The 14,160-nt window shown below is 48.6% G+C and overlaps 1 protein-coding gene across 4 annotated transcripts in view; it reads left to right on the top strand.

The window, feature by feature from the left end:
• ZNF609 (zinc finger protein 609) overlaps window positions 1-13,513 on the top strand; it is a 209,115-nt gene extending 195,602 nt beyond the window's left edge. For all 4 annotated transcript variants that reach the window (XM_072809062.1, XM_072809061.1, XM_072809063.1 and 1 more), the window contains 7 exons: window positions 1,270-1,357; window positions 2,102-4,442; window positions 5,443-5,809; window positions 7,582-7,757; window positions 7,985-8,201; window positions 8,711-8,789; window positions 9,110-13,513. In XM_072809062.1, the coding sequence (XP_072665163.1) occupies window positions 1,270-1,357; window positions 2,102-4,442; window positions 5,443-5,809; window positions 7,582-7,757; window positions 7,985-8,201; window positions 8,711-8,784 (3,263 nt within the window). In that variant the 3' untranslated portion in view covers window positions 8,785-8,789; window positions 9,110-13,513. The remainder of the gene's footprint in view (window positions 1-1,269; window positions 1,358-2,101; window positions 4,443-5,442; window positions 5,810-7,581; window positions 7,758-7,984; window positions 8,202-8,710; window positions 8,790-9,109) is intronic.
• The last annotated feature ends 647 nt before the right edge of the window (window positions 13,514-14,160 follow it).

The raw sequence follows: 14,160 nt of genomic DNA on the forward strand, positions 1-14,160 counted from the left end.
GAGCCGAAAGCAGATGCTCAACCACTGAGCCACCCAGGCATCCCAATAGGGCATACAGCTCTTGATCTCAGGGTCATGAGTTCAAGCCCCTCATTGGGTGTAGAGATTACTTAAATAAATAAATCTTCTTATAAAGGGTAAATAATGTCTACGTAGCATTAACCACCATTAGCAAATGACAGATCGGGGGATACACGTGATATGTATAATAGACAAAAGGCTTACTCTGGTATATTAAGAATTGCAAATAAACTATATAATTTAGTAGAAAACTGAGCAAAAGATTTGAACAGATACTTTACTTAGGAAGGAAATATATCTCATAATGATGTTTTATTTTTTTTTAATTTTTATTTATTTATGATAGTCACACAGAGAGAGAGAGAGAGAGAGGCAGAGACACAGGCAGAGGGAGAAGCAGGCTCCATGCACCGGGAGCCTGACGTGGGATTCGATCCCGGGTCTCCAGAATTGCGCCCTGGGCCAAAGGCAGGCGCCAAACCGCTGTGCCACCCAGGGATCCCTCATAATGATGTTTTAAAATAATATGTACAGGGCAGCCCTGGTGGCTCAGTGGGTTTGGCGCCGCCTCCAGCCCAGGGTGTGATCCCGGAGATCCGGGATCGAGTCCCACATCAGGCTCCCTGCATGGAGCCTGCTTCTCCCTCTGCCTGTGTCTCTGCCTCTCTCTCTGTGTGTCTCTATGAATAAATAAATAAAATGTTAAAAAAAATAAAATAGGGATCCCTGGGTGGCGCAGCGGTTTAGCACCTGCCTTTGGCCCAGGGCGCGATCCTGGAGACCCGGGATCGAATCCCACGTCGGTCTCCCAGTGCATGGAGCCTGCTTCTCCCTCTGCCTGTGTCTCTGCCTCTCTCTCTCTCTGTGACTATCATAAATAAATAAAAATTTAAAAAAAAATAAATAAAATAAAATAAAATGATATGTACAAACTCACAATAAGAAACATTAAATTAAAACTACATAAAACGCTCTTTTTCTACTATCAGGTTGGCAAAGATCAACAAGTTTGAGAACACCGTATTGCCAAAGGAAAAGGACAGCTGGTGTTCTCATGCACTACTGATGGGTATATAAATTAGTATATCTTCGATGGCAGATTGGGAGTATTTATCAAAAATCCAAATACAAGTGCTCTATGATTAACAATTTTACTAACAGGAATTTATCTTACAAATTACAACAAACTCTTATTAGATAAAGATTAAAACATTTGTAAAAGGTTATCTGAATCTTCTTGTCTTCCAGGGATGTTGGTGGTGAATGTAACATGGAGGAACAAGACATATGTAGGTACACTTCTTGACTGTACACGGCATGATTGGGCACCCCCCAGGTAAGCACTCTACAGCTTTTTGGTGTGTTTTAATCTGAACCACCCTAATCAGTGCCCTTATGCCTTCATCCTGTTAGACTTGGATATCTCTTAAGACACCCAGCTTTTAAAAAAAAAAAAAAAAAGACACCCAGCTTTTAAAGAATATGATGGTGTAAGGTAATATAAGGAAGGTACTCTGCTGCTCTGGCATTCAAGAGTAGTAAATGAATTATGTGTTAATGAGTTGGATAGGAATGGGGAGGAGATCCTTTTTTAAGCCTTTTTCTGGAATTACTAGTTCTCTGGAACTCTGGCTTCTAGCAGTAGTCACTTTGAGACCAAGGCCATTGAGTCTGCCTGTGGGTGAACAAACAATCATTGATGATGCTTTTTGATGGTAGCTATCTCCCAGGAGTTTAAACTCAGGAACATTTTCAGTTTTATGAACACTAGACAGTGTGGGTTTCACAGGGACCTTTTCAGGTTGACATTTCAGTGAATGGCACTTTATAGCTTGTTTGTACCCAGTTTGCCAGGGTTTGGGGAGTCCAGATGTTGGAGAAAGATGTACAGCTAGCATGCAGATAGCATCCTAGGAGCTCACCACTTAATGCAGTTCCCACGCTTTCAAAAGTTCTTTAACAAATCATATTCATTGAAAATGATAGTTACCATCTGGACAGTTCTTCTGGAGGCAGCTACACTGGTTTGAAGATGTTTTCTCTTCTTAATAATACCCTGTTGTGTTTGCCCTTTGCTAAGGTTCTGTGACTCCCCCACCAGTGACTTGGAAATGCGCAATGGCCGGGGTAGAGGCAAACGCATGCGTCCCAACAGTAACACACCTGTCAATGAGACAGCCACAGCCTCTGACAGCAAAGGGACCAGCAGCAGCAGCAAAACCCGAGCAGGAGCAAATAGCAAAGGCCGTCGGGGCAGCCAGAATTCTTCAGAGCATCGCCCACCTGCCAGTAGCACCTCTGAGGATGTCAAGGCCAGCCCTTCCTCAGCTAACAAGCGGAAAAACAAACCGCTTTCAGACATGGAGCTGAATTCTAGCTCAGAGGACTCCAAAGGGAGCAAGCGTGTCCGTACGAATTCCATGGGCTCAGCCACTGGTCCCCTCCCTGGGACCAAGGTGGAACCCACTGTTCTAGACAGAAATTGTCCCTCCCCAGTCCTGATTGACTGTCCCCACCCAAACTGCAACAAAAAGTATAAGCACATCAATGGACTTAAGTACCACCAGGCTCATGCCCACACAGATGATGACAGCAAGCCGGAAGCAGATGGAGACAGTGAGTACGGAGAGGAGCCCACCCTTCATGCAGACCTAGGGAGCTGCAATGGTGCATCCATCTCACAAAAAGGTTCCTTGTCCCCTGCCCGTTCAGCTACCCCCAAAGTTCGGCTCGTAGAGCCCCATAGCCCTTCTCCTTCAAGCAAATTCAGCACAAAAGGTCTCTGTAAGAAAAAGCTGAGTGGGGAAGGGGACACAGACCTTGGGGCCTTATCAAATGATGGCTCTGATGATGGACCCTCAGTAATGGATGAAACAAGCAATGATGCCTTTGATTCTTTGGAAAGGAAGTGTATGGAAAAAGAAAAATGTAAAAAGCCCTCTAGTTTGAAGCCTGAAAAGATTCCTTCCAAAAGCTTAAAGTCAGCACGGCCTATTGCCCCTGCCATCCCCCCGCAGCAAATCTACACCTTCCAGACCGCCACCTTCACAGCAGCAAGCCCAGGCTCCTCCTCAGGCTTGACCACCACCGTGGTCCAAGCCATGCCCAACAGCCCCCAACTCAAGCCTATTCAGCCCAAGCCTACTGTGATGGGAGAACCTTTCACAGTCAACCCGGCCTTGACTCCAGCCAAGGACAAGAAAAAGAAAGACAAAAAAAAGAAGGAGTCTTCCAAGGAACTCGAAAGTCCTCTGACCCCTGGGAAGGTGTGTCGAGCAGAAGAAGGCAAAAGCCCATTCAGAGAATCATCAGGAGATGGGATGAAGATGGAGGGGCTCCTGAATGGCTCATCAGACCCCCACCAAAGCCGCCTGGCTAGCATCAAGGCAGAAGCTGACAAGATCTACAGCTTCACGGACAACGCCCCCAGCCCTTCAATTGGAGGCAGTAGCCGCATAGATAGCACCACCCCTACCCAGCCCCTGACTCCTTTACATGTAGTGACCCAGAATGGAGCTGAAGCCAACTCCGTCAAAACCAACAGCCCTGCATATTCTGACATATCTGATGCTGGGGAGGATGGGGAGGGCAAAGTGGACAGTATCAAATCAAAAGACCCTGAACAGTTGGTTAAGGAAGGGGCCAAGAAAACTCTTTTCCCCCCTCAGCCACAGAGCAAAGACTCACCATATTACCAAGGCTTTGAGAGTTACTACTCTCCAAGTTATGCACAGTCCAGCCCAGGGGCTCTGAACCCTGGCAGCCAGGTGGGACTGGAGAGCCAGGCTCTGAAGACAAAAAAGGACGAGGAGCCTGAGAGCATAGAGGGAAAAGTGAAGAATGATGTCTGTGAGGAAAAGAAACCAGAGCTGAGCAGTTCCAGTCAGCAGCCCTCCGTCATCCAGCAGCGTCCCAACATGTACATGCAGTCCCTGTACTACAACCAGTATGCCTATGTGCCCCCATATGGCTACAGCGACCAGAGCTACCACACCCACCTCCTGAGCACGAACACAGCTTACCGGCAGCAGTATGAAGAACAGCAGAAACGGCAGAGCCTGGAGCAGCAGCAGCGGGGACTGGACAAGAAGGCCGAGTTGGGCCTCAAGGAGCGGGAGGCAGCACTCAAGGAAGAATGGAAGCAAAAGCCTTCAATTCCGCCAACTCTCACCAAGGCCCCCAGCCTGACGGACCTGGTCAAGTCGGGACCTGGGAAGGCCAAGGAGCCAGGGGCTGACCCTGCCAAATCAGTCATTATCCCCAAGTTAGACGACTCCTCCAAACTCCCCAGCCAGGCCCCAGAAGGACTTAAAGTGAAACTGAGTGAGGCTGGTCACCTAGGCAAGGAGGCCTCTGAGGCCAAGACAGGCGCTGAATGTGGCCGGCAGGCAGAGGTGGATCCGATACTCTGGTACCGACAGGTAACTGTTCTGGGAGAAGATAGAAATACTATTTGATAGCCTCTCTCTCTTCCTCACAAATCAGGGCTTTCCTTTTGTGGGGGTCAGCAGAGTACAGCTTGGCAGGAGAGATCTATACTTTTAAGGATTCTTTACCTTTGTAAATCATGTTCATGTTTTTAAAAAGCACATTTACATCAGTTGAAGGTGTTTTTCCCATTTGACAGAAGAGGCCCAGGTAAATTAGCTTGATTTGTCTAGGGTAATTTGCAACTTCATTGGCAGAGCCAGAACTAGAACCAGGTCATCTCAATTCCTAGTCCAGTGTTTCTTCCACTGTTTGATTCCTATGGAGTAAGTTAATGGTGATCTCTCCATTTCCCAGAGTGAGTTACTAGTCAGACTGAGTTACTTCTAAAAGATTTTATAGGTGGGGTGCCTGGCTGGCTTGGTGAGTGGAGCATGCAACTCTTGATCTCAGTGTCATGAGTTCAAGCCCCAAGTGGGGTATAGAGGTAACTTAAAATCTTTAAAAAAAAAAAATTTATAGGTAGAGCTAGAACTAAGAACTTGGTTTCATACCATGCTCTGCTCATGAGACTTAGAAAGTCTCCCCTTTCCTCTTAGTGCCACAGCTAGACCTCCCTCCTCTGAGCTGGGCAGCACTCACACTCTGCCCCTGAGATTTCTCTGAAGATGTAAAACTGCCTCAAATGCCTTAGAAAGGGAGCAGCTTCTTCAAGGGTTCCTTTCCCCAGAATGCATATTCTCTCCTAGAGAAGACCCACTGATGGATTTTCCTTTTCCTTCCCCACATCCTGTTTCCTCTTGGGCAGGGAGGGGGCAGACTTTTTAAACAGAAGGAACCAAAGTTGATTCTAAGTGGGAAGATCAACAGAGGCCAAGATTATACCCTGTCTGGGTGTCTGGTATTACCTGCTCTGGTGCCTTTAGTGCAACCTTGGGCTTGAAATCTCTCTCTTATCTGTGCAACACTCAGTGCTCGTTTTGTGATTTTTAGGAAGCAGAGCCCCGCATGTGGACGTATGTCTATCCTGCCAAGTACTCGGACATTAAGTCAGAGGATGAGCGGTGGAAAGAGGAGCGGGACCGCAAGTTGAAGGAAGAAAGGAGTCGGAGTAAGGACTCTGTCCCCAAGGAGGATGGGAAGGAAAGCACAAGTAGTGACTGCAAGCTGTCCACATCTGAGGACTCCCGCCTCGGAAGCAAGGAGCCCCGACCAAGCGTCCATGTGCCTGTTTCCTCCCCACTCACCCAGCACCAGTCCTACATCCCTTACATGCATGGCTACTCCTACAGCCAGTCCTATGACCCCAACCACCCCAGCTACCGGGGCATGCCTGCCGTGATGATGCAGAACTACCCAGGTACGGCACCCACCTTCCCACCCACCTGTGCTCTATTAACCAGGAAGGGACTGAAGCACAGATTTCAGAGTCAGTTTTCTTTTTCTCTTTTTTGAGATTTATTTATTTATTTGTTCATGAGAGACACACAAAGAGAGGCAGAGACACAGGCAGAGGGAGAAGCAGGCTCCTGATGTGGGACTCGATCCTGGAACTCCAGGATCACACCCTGAGCCGAAAGCAGACGCTCAACCACTGAGCCACCCAGGCATCCTGAGAGCCAGTTTTCTTGCACGGCCCCAAGGCTTAATGAAGCTCAGATGACTGCCCTGTTTTGAATAGGACATTCTATGAGTGGCCAGTCTAGTCCCGAGCACCTTGAATGGCCCCTGACTACGGTCTGTGGGACTGCGTCACTCTGTCTTGCTCCCACTATAGTCATGCCTCTCTGGTCTCTTTTCCCAGATAACTGAAGGCAAAACTCCCCTCTACCACTGCCACTACCTTCCCTCAGTGGGGATTTTTTTAAACACTACACTCTACATTTTGCAATGGGCTAGGCACTTTGGGGAATACAAAAAAAGACTAGTTCCCTCTTCAAGGAGCTTACAACTTAATTGTAGCAGGAGAGGCACGTGGAACAAATACAATGCAAACTAGGACAGTGCATGTCTTCATTTACAGGATGATGTTCAGCTGGAAAGTGGGAGGACGGTGGGAGAGAGGAAGAGCTGTTTGAAATCAGAGTAAGGGAAAGTCCGATCGAAAACATTCAGTTTGGGAAAGATAAGATCCTGACTCTGCCATCCATGAGTTCTTGGGGAGTGTTTTTTTTAACTTGTTAGAAGACAATGCTCCTGTTCAATTCCTCACTGGTTTCCATTGTCCAAAGAGCCACATGGGATGCTTCTAGAGCAGAAGACCACTTCTGTCACTCCTCATAGCTCCCACCTCCCTATCAAAAAGCAGCCTAAATAGTCTTGATATCCTGGTTGAACACTGCAAGGCAAACCCTAGCGCAAGTAAGCTTTTCAAACAGAGCTAGGAAATTGTCTCACCCTGTGGTGTTCCTTTCTCCCTGTTACCCCATCCATCCATATAAAAATAATACTTCCACTTGATGGGCAGCCCCAGTGGCGCAGCGGTTTGGCGCTGCCTGCAGCCTGGGGTGTGATCCTGGAGACCTGGGATCGAGTCCCACATAGGGTTCCCTGCATGGAGCCTGCTTCTCCCTCTGCCTGTGTCTCTGCCTCTCTCTCTCAGTGTCTATGCATAAATAAATAAAATATTTAAAAAAAAAATACTTCCACTTGATGAGTGCCTGCTGTGGGCCAGACACTGTACTCAGTGATTTACATACAGTATCTTGTTTCCTCTTCTCTGTGGAGTAGTATTGGTATCTTCCTCTTGATGGTAAAGAAACAAGCTCGGAAGGGTTGTTAATTAGCTCAAGGCTTACCTAGCTGGTAAGTCTTGAGAGGTAGATTTGAGCCCAGTCATCTGACTCTTAAATCCTCTGATCTTTCCACTTTACCATAATGCCTCTCCAAGATGAATCTCTGAGACTGGGGCTCTAGGGAAGCTGATTCCCCAGAAGTTGAGGGCCATGTTCCTAATATCTCTCTAGACCTCAGTAAAGAAAGGACAAACTAAGAGTTTCAAGCCTGAAGACACCATGGTAGAAAATATCTCAGCCTCTGCCTAGGAAAGCTGATACCTGCCTAACCAAGCTCACTTAAGCTGAGTTTGTTCTACTTCTCTCATTTCTGACTACTTTATTTCTCTTTCCCCAGGTTCCTACCTACCTTCCAGCTACTCTTTCTCCCCATATGGCAGCAAGGTCTCAGGGGGTGAAGATGCTGACAAGGCACGAGCCAGCCCCAGTGTCAGTTGTAAATCCAGCTCAGAGTCCAAAGCTCTGGACATCTTACAGCAGCATGCCAGTCACTACAAGAGCAAGTCTCCCACGGTAAGTGGCACTGGCTGCTACCAAAACCCTGTGGGGCCAGATCCAGGGTGTGGAAAAAGCTGGGCAGGCAAGTTCAGGTCTTAACTACAGGGCAGCCTGGCTGACTTGGCATTGACTTTACCAGGCACCTCCACGATTCTTTGTAAGGAGTCCTAATGTGGGCTTGGAGTATTCACTGTCATCTGTGTGTCTCACAGTAGTACTTTTGTGTCTGCTTTTTTTTCCAGATAACTGATAAAACGTCTCAGGAGAGAGATCGAGGAGGTTGTGGGGTGGTTGGGGGTGGTGGCAGCTGTAGCAGTGTCGGAGGAGCAGGAGGGGGTGAAAGGAATGTAGACCGGCCCCGCACCTCCCCTTCTCAGCGCCTGATGTCCACACACCACCACCACCACCACTTGGGGTACTCGTTGCTCCCAGCACAGTACAACTTACCCTATGCAGCAGGTAACCCTCCTTCCCTACCTCTCTTCCCCTTATAATGTCATCCCACTAGCAGAGTAGCATTGCTCACAGCAAGGGACCCCCCAGCAAGAATCCTCTTTTATTTTTTCTTGAGCTTCTAATCTGTCCAGGATCTTAGCTCCCTGCAGACCGTCATTAAAGCATGTGACATTTATTTCCTCTCATGGAGCTTAGGGACTCTCAGACTCCTCTAGGAAATTGGCTTTGATATTCAGAAGAATAAGGACCAGGTATTCTCATAGCCAAAGAGCAACAAGCAGCTGAAACATAGAGCCTTACTATATATACTATCCACAGCCACTATATCTGGCCGAGTATCAGATTTTTTTTCGGTCAGCACCCCAAACTCAGTGGAGCTAGGAATTTTTTTTTTTTTTTTTTTTGAGTTAGGAATTTAAGGAGCAACTCCTCCCATTACCCACCAAGCTGATAAAATGTTTAATCGGAGGTTCTGGGAGTGTTACACTAAACATGTCTTCCTTCTCACTTAGGGCTTTCTTCTACAGCCATTGTTGCGAGCCAGCAAGGCTCAACCCCCTCACTCTACCCACCCCCACGGAGGTGAGAATGGTAAGTCACTTTTTAATTTGGAACAACACATAAAGCAGGGATAGTTGATACCTAGATCACAGAATTTCCTGTGGAGCCTAGGTGAGGGAAAGCTGTGTGGGGTCAGTGGTCTGGAAATGGTGTAACCCTGGCCAAGCCTCTTGTAGGAGTCTCTCAGTGTCTGGTTAAGCCATGTACATCTGCCAAGAGCTGTCCAACAGGAACGGTCCCCATGGGGCCAGGACTGGCCTCCCTTGCAGTTCATTTTGTCAGAGTGCCACCTGGTGGTTGTTATACCAGCAGGCTGAGTGCCTGGTTATCTGTCCATGTTTCCCTTGCAGAACACCAAGTGCCCGGATAAAGTCAGCTTCACGGGCCCGGACTGGCTCACCCAAGGAGGTGCTGGAGGTGCCATTTAGACATCAGTTAAATGGTGTTGATCATCCTGTTTGCCGTTCCACCATGACCGAAGGCAGACCCTTGGCTATCTCACCTCCACCAGATCCCCGGACTCCCCGACCCTCCCTCTTCCTCAGGAGCTGGAGAGCTGGTACCTAGCAAAAATATTTATTCTCTCGGCCACAGTTGTGACTATTGTGGCCCATGTGGAGATGAAGGCATGGGGAGCAACCAGGGGAACATGGCCTCAGCCCAGAGAAGTCACTGCTCTGTTCCCCAAGGCCTGGTCAGCTGCCGGAGCAGTGCCAACACCCCCCACCGCAACCCTGGGGAGGGACTCCCAAGCTCTGGGTAAGGTCTGAAGACAGCACAGCAGCCATACCCCTCTCACCGTCATTACCACAATCACCAGATTCCTGCATCTCCCCAGCAGTTTGGGCCCTGGGAACTGGCAGCATGTGGAGGAATTAGAATCTCAGGAAAGAAATTAGGGGCTGTTTTCTCTCTGTATTTGTGAAAACAAGGTCTTCAGACATGAAGACTTCTCCCCTCTCACATGAGCACATATAAATGCTCAGAGCCTAGCCTGGAAAGGAAGACCAAGGCATTTGCCCCACCGTGGCCTTGGGCTGCCCGTCAAACCCGTCAAACAGAGGGCCGGGGTCCCAACACCAGCAGAGGGCTCCCCAGGGATACTGGGAGTAAGCTGGAGCTGGAGCATGAATGGAGTCTGTGAAGTAGAACCTGCATCCCCACTGAGTCCTGCTGCTTCTTAGCCCCCGACTCCTTGCCCTTTTCTCTTTCCTCCTGACCCCTTGGTGCCTTTCCCAGGGGGATCCCCATGCTGATCGCTCCTTTTCTTTTCCACTGCTTGGCTCTGAAGACTCAGGCAGGTAAAATAGTATTCCCCCCAGCATGGGGAGCTTTAGAGTCTGCGAGGTCACCGTAGGGCAAGGCCCGGGAGGCAGACCCTGGGAGCACCCAGCAGTTCTTAGAGGTGTCCTGTCCATTCAGCCATCAGAGCATCCTCCTCATTTAGGGCCACAAATATAACAGCCCAATTCCTCTGTATACAAGTACATGATTTTATATAGCTCAATCTATAACCCCGTGTGTGCCAATATAAGCTGTGTTTTTTTGTAACACACTTTTTTGCTTTAGGGGCCACTGGCCATGGGAAGTTAGGTATTCCTTAGACCCTGGGATGATACATCCAAGCCATTACTCCTCAGAGCCACAGAGTGTTTCTCAGTGGAGCTGTGAGGCAGCAGACATTTCTCTGCTCTCCGTAGAAACAGTCTACCAGTCCAGCTTTATGCTCTTTGCCCTAGGAAACGGACAATGATTTGGTAGCTTTATTGGAGTCACTTCTTCCCCAAGGTATGGGGAGCTCTTATTTTGCTTTTGAGATATCATCCCTTAGTTCCCCTTGGCTATCTTTCCTTGATCTTCTGGACTGAGAAAGACTGACACACACCAGCCTAGGCTAGAGAGGGGTATTTGTGACCAGAGTGCCAAAGTGACCATTTAAGAGCAAGGACTTGGCTCTGACTCCATTTGGGGCATGGAGGTGGAGGACAGTAAGCACAATGCCCGGCAGAGGCTGCTTTCTAAGAACCCTGAAGCCCTACTCTGAATGGCTTAGGGTCATTTGCCCAAGAGGAGCCCCTTTGACCTATAGACCTTTCCTCTGGGTTTTCACGTCATTGTTTTTATTCAAATTGGGTTCTGAGCCCTCCCCTAAAACCCACTCTTTTAGACCATTTAGCAGGCCTCCCTTGCCCCCATCATTCCCTCTGCCTCCTGCTAACCCAGAGGGCAGTGTTCTGGGGAGTGACTTCCCTTTCATCCATGGAAGTAGTTGGTTTGGACACCTTCACCCCACCTAACCTGAGTCACCCCCACCAAGAGGATGACTCGGAATTTCAGCCTGATTATGCCCTCCCAGGCTCCTGTGGGGTGGAGCCAAGGGCCCATCTCTGTTCCTGTTTGTTTTAAATATTGTTGTGTGTTTTGTATCTGTGGCGCTGGCTTACAGCGTACTCTGTACATATTGTAAAGATACCGTTGGAATAATTTTCTTTCCCGTTGGGCAGGCCTGGCTCCACATTCCTGCCCTTTCCACTTTGTTCTGTAACACAGAGAAGAGGAACTTCTGTATTAGCAGGGCAGTCTTGGGTTCTGCAGAAGGGGACAGCTTTTTCTTTTTCTTTTTTTTTTTTTTTCTTTTCCTTAAAAAACATTTGGCTCTCTGATCCTTATATCCAAGCCTCTGTACAAGAGTAGGAGCTGAGCTGCCCAGATAAGCAGGTAAAAGAGACAATGGCAGCATAGCACTGCCTTCTCCCAGTCCCCGGTCCTCGCCAGGTCCAGTCTTTCCTCCCTGAAACAACATGAAGCAGCAACAGCGGAGGAAACAGAGATCCTTGACAAGTGCCAAGGGAAGGATCTGCTGTCCACCTCCAGTCGCTGTATATGAGGAGGCAGCCCACAGGCAGGGGTACCTGTGGCTGCAGTGACCTGCTCAGAGAGATCAGCCCCTCAACAAGGATCCCACCCTGCAAGCAAAGGCCAGCGAAGTGTGCCATTAAGGGCCACGACCATCAGACCAAGGCTCACTGTGAGCTACCCCTGCCCAGGCCTCTTCCGAGACCTCGCTCATAGGGCTCTGCACCAAGAGGCTAGAGGGAAGGAGCCTCTCACCCCAGCTAGGCCAGCCAGGGCTGGGAGAGCTGCTCTTTAGGGTTCACCTCTGCTGCTTCAGTTAAGATGTGCTGGTTTCCTTTATCCCCTTCCCTGCCTGTACATGTATGAAGTTCCCTTCTCTTACCTCATCCCCTCTACACGTCTCCAGGTCAAAAGACCACATGCAGAAGGGTTAAGAGGGCACTCTGTGAAATGAAACGGTGATTCTTGAGTCTTCTGTCCAGGCTCCAAGGCGAGGGTGAGAGGACGTGGCTTCGGGTTTGGGAGGGGGAGGCTGAAGAAGGGCTAGAGTTACCGTACACGGGCTTTGAGGTCACCCATGTCACTTATTACACTATCTACCCTGTCACCATCCCAGTGTCTACTCTCCTGCCCCTGTGATTCAACTGGGCAGCTAGCTGGCCCCATGATTCTGGGCCTTTGTCATTCGTTTTACTACTAGGGCATCCCAGGAAGCTTTCTGATGATCCTCTGCCATGGGCCCCTCCTGGGATCAAGCCCCTCCCAGGCCCCGCCCCCAGCCCCTCTGGCCCCAGCCCACCCGCTTGCCTTGGTGCTCAGCCCCCCCATTGGGAGCAGGTTGGGGCGAGCTGGAGGCCCGGGCTGGAGGGGCAGTGTTGCTGTTCATAGCTTTTGTTCCATTGGCGTTGCTCTGTTGGATTTAATTTCAGTCTTCCTGATTCTTCCCTTCTGTAAAGTGTACATTACCAAGTTCCTTGTTTTTTATATATATATATATAAATATATATATATACAAACTGTACTCTTTTTGCCTTTGTACATTCAGGCAAGAAGAGAAAATAAATCTTTTTAAGAGACAATCACAAATCTGTGAGGGCTGCTGGTTATTTCTCCTGGAGTTTGCTGCTGAGCTGCCTCCTCCTTCCTCCCTACTTTTCTGTTTTCCCTCAGCTTTCCTGATCTTCCTGGCCCTGCTCCATCTGCATCCTCAGCTCCACCTTCCCTGGCTGATGGCAAACTGTTGAATCCAGTGTCCAGACTACCTGAGCCCTTTCTTGCCCAGCAGTGTTTTCTGGCTTGGCTGCTTGGCTGAAGCCAGGGGCTTTATCCTGTGCCCTGGCCTCTCCCGTCTTCCCCCTTAGACCTACCATTCACCAAAGTGGCTTTGGACCCCTCCATACCCTGGGACCGGGGACCTGTCTTCCGGAGGCCCTAGCTTTGGACACTCACTTGTGAAACTATGCAGCTGGGAGCTCTCTATGCTTAAGAGTTTGCACTACTTAAACCTGCCTGGGAGTTAGAACGGATGGTTTTTTAGGAATGAGTGAGAAACTGTCCCCCTGACGCTCCCCCCAGATTCCAGCCTCCGGAACGCTCTGATCCAGAGCCCAGAGAATCATTCCTGGCTGGTAGACTCCTATGGCCACCCCATCAGAACAAGGGCTAAGGGTTTAGGAGTCGAGAGCATTTGATCAGAATTTTAAAGGGTGGTACATTCTGAAACACAGCCCAACCAAACCATTGTTCTGCCTCTTTAACTTTCTCTTTTTCCTCTGATCTCCTCCCCCTTTTTTCCCCTTTCTCTACTTCCTTTTCTTAATTGGCTTTGGAATTGAAGTATATTTTTAAATTATTTGTTGTATTTATTGAATAAAGTTTTTAATGTCCCTGTTCTTAAATTTAGACTTAAGTTTGCCTTATCCATCACCCCTCAAATTATTATATCTTCTAAGTTACTTTTTTAATTGGAGTGAAGCTTTTGGGTGTCATATTTCTTTCCCACCAGTGATCCTATCTAGCAGAATTTTTCTTTTTGAAAGGGAAATCTTGAGTGAGTGCCTGGGTTTCCAGTTCAGCCCTTTCTGCCTCTAGCTGTATTGAAGGGGATCCACCAACAGATGGCAGCAGAACCTCAGGCGTGTCTCCTGTTGCCTCTGCTTGTCTGAAGGAACCATCAAGGACTGAGTTTTGTCTTGTCTATCCCAGTCTTGTAGATGGATTCCCTGAGCTTCAATTTAACGTGATCCTAAACTGCCTTCGTTACCTTGGCCATTGTCCACATTCCCGAGGCCCTCTGCTGAAGGTGTCTCAGGGCAGTGACTGTTTTCCAGTCTTTATGCTGCCTCTAGGGGTTATCTCAAGTGGAAGACCTCTTCCAGTCCTTCCTATTCCAGCTGAATGTCTGGGCCCAGACCTCCTAACACTCCTCCTAACACTGCGGAAGGGGGAAGTGTTACATTCACTTTTAAAGAGCACCAGGTGGAGTCCAAAGTTAATAAACATAGCCTGGTGTGAAAACCAAACCAGCTCCACAGAACACTGTGAA

The sequence above is a fragment of the Canis lupus genome, chromosome 32, assembly GCF_048164855.1.
Source record: "Canis lupus baileyi chromosome 32, mCanLup2.hap1, whole genome shotgun sequence".
NCBI lineage: Eukaryota > Metazoa > Chordata > Mammalia > Carnivora > Canidae > Canis > Canis lupus.